Here is a 1534-nt window from a genome sequence, read left to right as displayed (position 1 = left end):
GAGGAAACACGAGCGCCCCGGCCGCCCCGTCTGCCGCCGCCGCCGCCGCCGCTGCAGCCGCCGCCACCGTGGCCCCTTTCAGCGCAGCAGGCGCCGACGCACCGTCTGTTCCATTCGCGGCCTCGCTGCCGCTGCTGTCGCTGTGGACGATCTCCATGGGATGGCTCAAAAGCTTGCGCTGCAGCGAGTTGTGCGCCTGCCACTGCTTTCCATCCAGGCCGAGCTGGGGTGCTGTCCGCACGTCCGCGCCGCCGCTGCCCTCCTCCGACCTCGCCACCATGTGCATCACCGGCACAGCAGCCGCCGCCGCCGGCGCCCCAAACGTCCCCTTGATTGTGGAGGCCGTCGCCGGCGGCGCAGCCGCGCTGGCCGACGCCAGGGACGCGGGTGACGGCGGCGCCGCTGCCGCCGCCGCGCTGCCGGCGGCGGCCGCGACTGCGGCCGCGAGGCTCCAGCTGCTGTTTGAGCTCCTTGATGCGCCGCTGCCACCAGAGCGCATCCGCCGCCAAGCAGCCGCCAGTGCCCCGAACGGGGACGCCCGCGGCGTGGCCGGGACGAAGCCGCTGGCGCTGGCGCTGGCGCTGCCGGTGGGCGTGTCTGACGACGTCGTGCCCTTGCCGACGCTGCCTGGTGCGGAGGGGGTCCCCGTGTGCGTTGGAGAGCACGGGCTAGGGGCGGACGGGCCGTTGACAGAAATTGGGGACCCCTGGGACGGGAACGCCGACTGGACCACGGCCGCTGCCGCTACAGCTGTCGCCACCCCAGGCTGTTGGTCGGGCGCGGCTGCCGCGGCAGCTGCAGGGTGCTCAGCGGCTTCGCAGCCGGGGTTTGAGAGCCGCGCGGGGGACGCCGCGCCTCGGGCAGCGGCCTCTTGCAGCGAGCGGCTCAGCACCGGCGCAGCGCGCACGGGCAACGCGGCGCGCGCGGACGGCTGCGGCGGCGGCAGCGGCACCGTCTCCGGCACGGACCACGCCTCGCCGCCGCCACCGCCGCCGGAGGACGGCCGCCGCGGGCCGGCCGAGCCCGTGGGCGACAGCGCGCGCTGCGCAGCGCCTGCGACACGCTCGCTGCCGCCGCCGCTACCGCCGCCGCTGCCGCCGCCGAACGAGGACGTCCGAACAAGGCCCGACGGCCCAGGCAGCTGCCGCGCGCCCGCGGCCCCCAACTCAACCCCGCCCGGCGAGCGCTGCCGGAATGAATAGCCAGCGGAGACACGCCTGCCTCCCGCCATTGGACTGTCTGGGGGCGTGTCCGATGCATGCACGTCGCTCGCCGCCAGCTGGAACGACTTGGGGGAGGACACGCCCGTCTGGCCGGATGCGAGGGACACGCGGGAGCCCTGGGGGGGGTCGGGTGAGAGCGCGCCGCTGCTGCCGCCCGTGCGCACGCGCGGCAGGCCCTCGCCCGTCCACGCGCCTGGCCCAAAAGACACAGGCGCCATTGCGCGTGGATTCAGGCTTGCTGCGGCGGCCGCGGCGGCCGCCGCCGCTGCAGCAGAGTTCAGAGACGCAGCGCGCGCCGCCACGCTTATGGG

The 1534-nt window shown here is 75.7% G+C and overlaps 1 protein-coding gene across 1 annotated transcript; it reads left to right on the top strand.

Annotated features, from left to right (window-relative positions):
* Positions 1 to 278: 278 nt before the first annotated feature.
* Positions 279 to 1202, top strand: MNEG_6859 (hypothetical protein; the record flags this gene model as incomplete). Its single annotated transcript, XM_014044667.1, has 1 exon — positions 279 to 1202. One exon carries the CDS (start codon positions 279 to 281, stop codon positions 1200 to 1202), a length of 924 nt encoding a protein of 307 aa, XP_013900121.1.
* Between the last annotated feature and the right edge of the window lie 332 nt (positions 1203 to 1534).

Source organism: Monoraphidium neglectum (assembly GCF_000611645.1).
Source record: "Monoraphidium neglectum strain SAG 48.87 unplaced genomic scaffold scaffold01158, whole genome shotgun sequence".
Lineage (NCBI taxonomy): Eukaryota > Viridiplantae > Chlorophyta > Chlorophyceae > Sphaeropleales > Selenastraceae > Monoraphidium > Monoraphidium neglectum.
The sequence above is the reverse complement of the archived record's forward strand: the minus strand, read 5'-3'. Positions and strand labels throughout refer to the sequence as shown.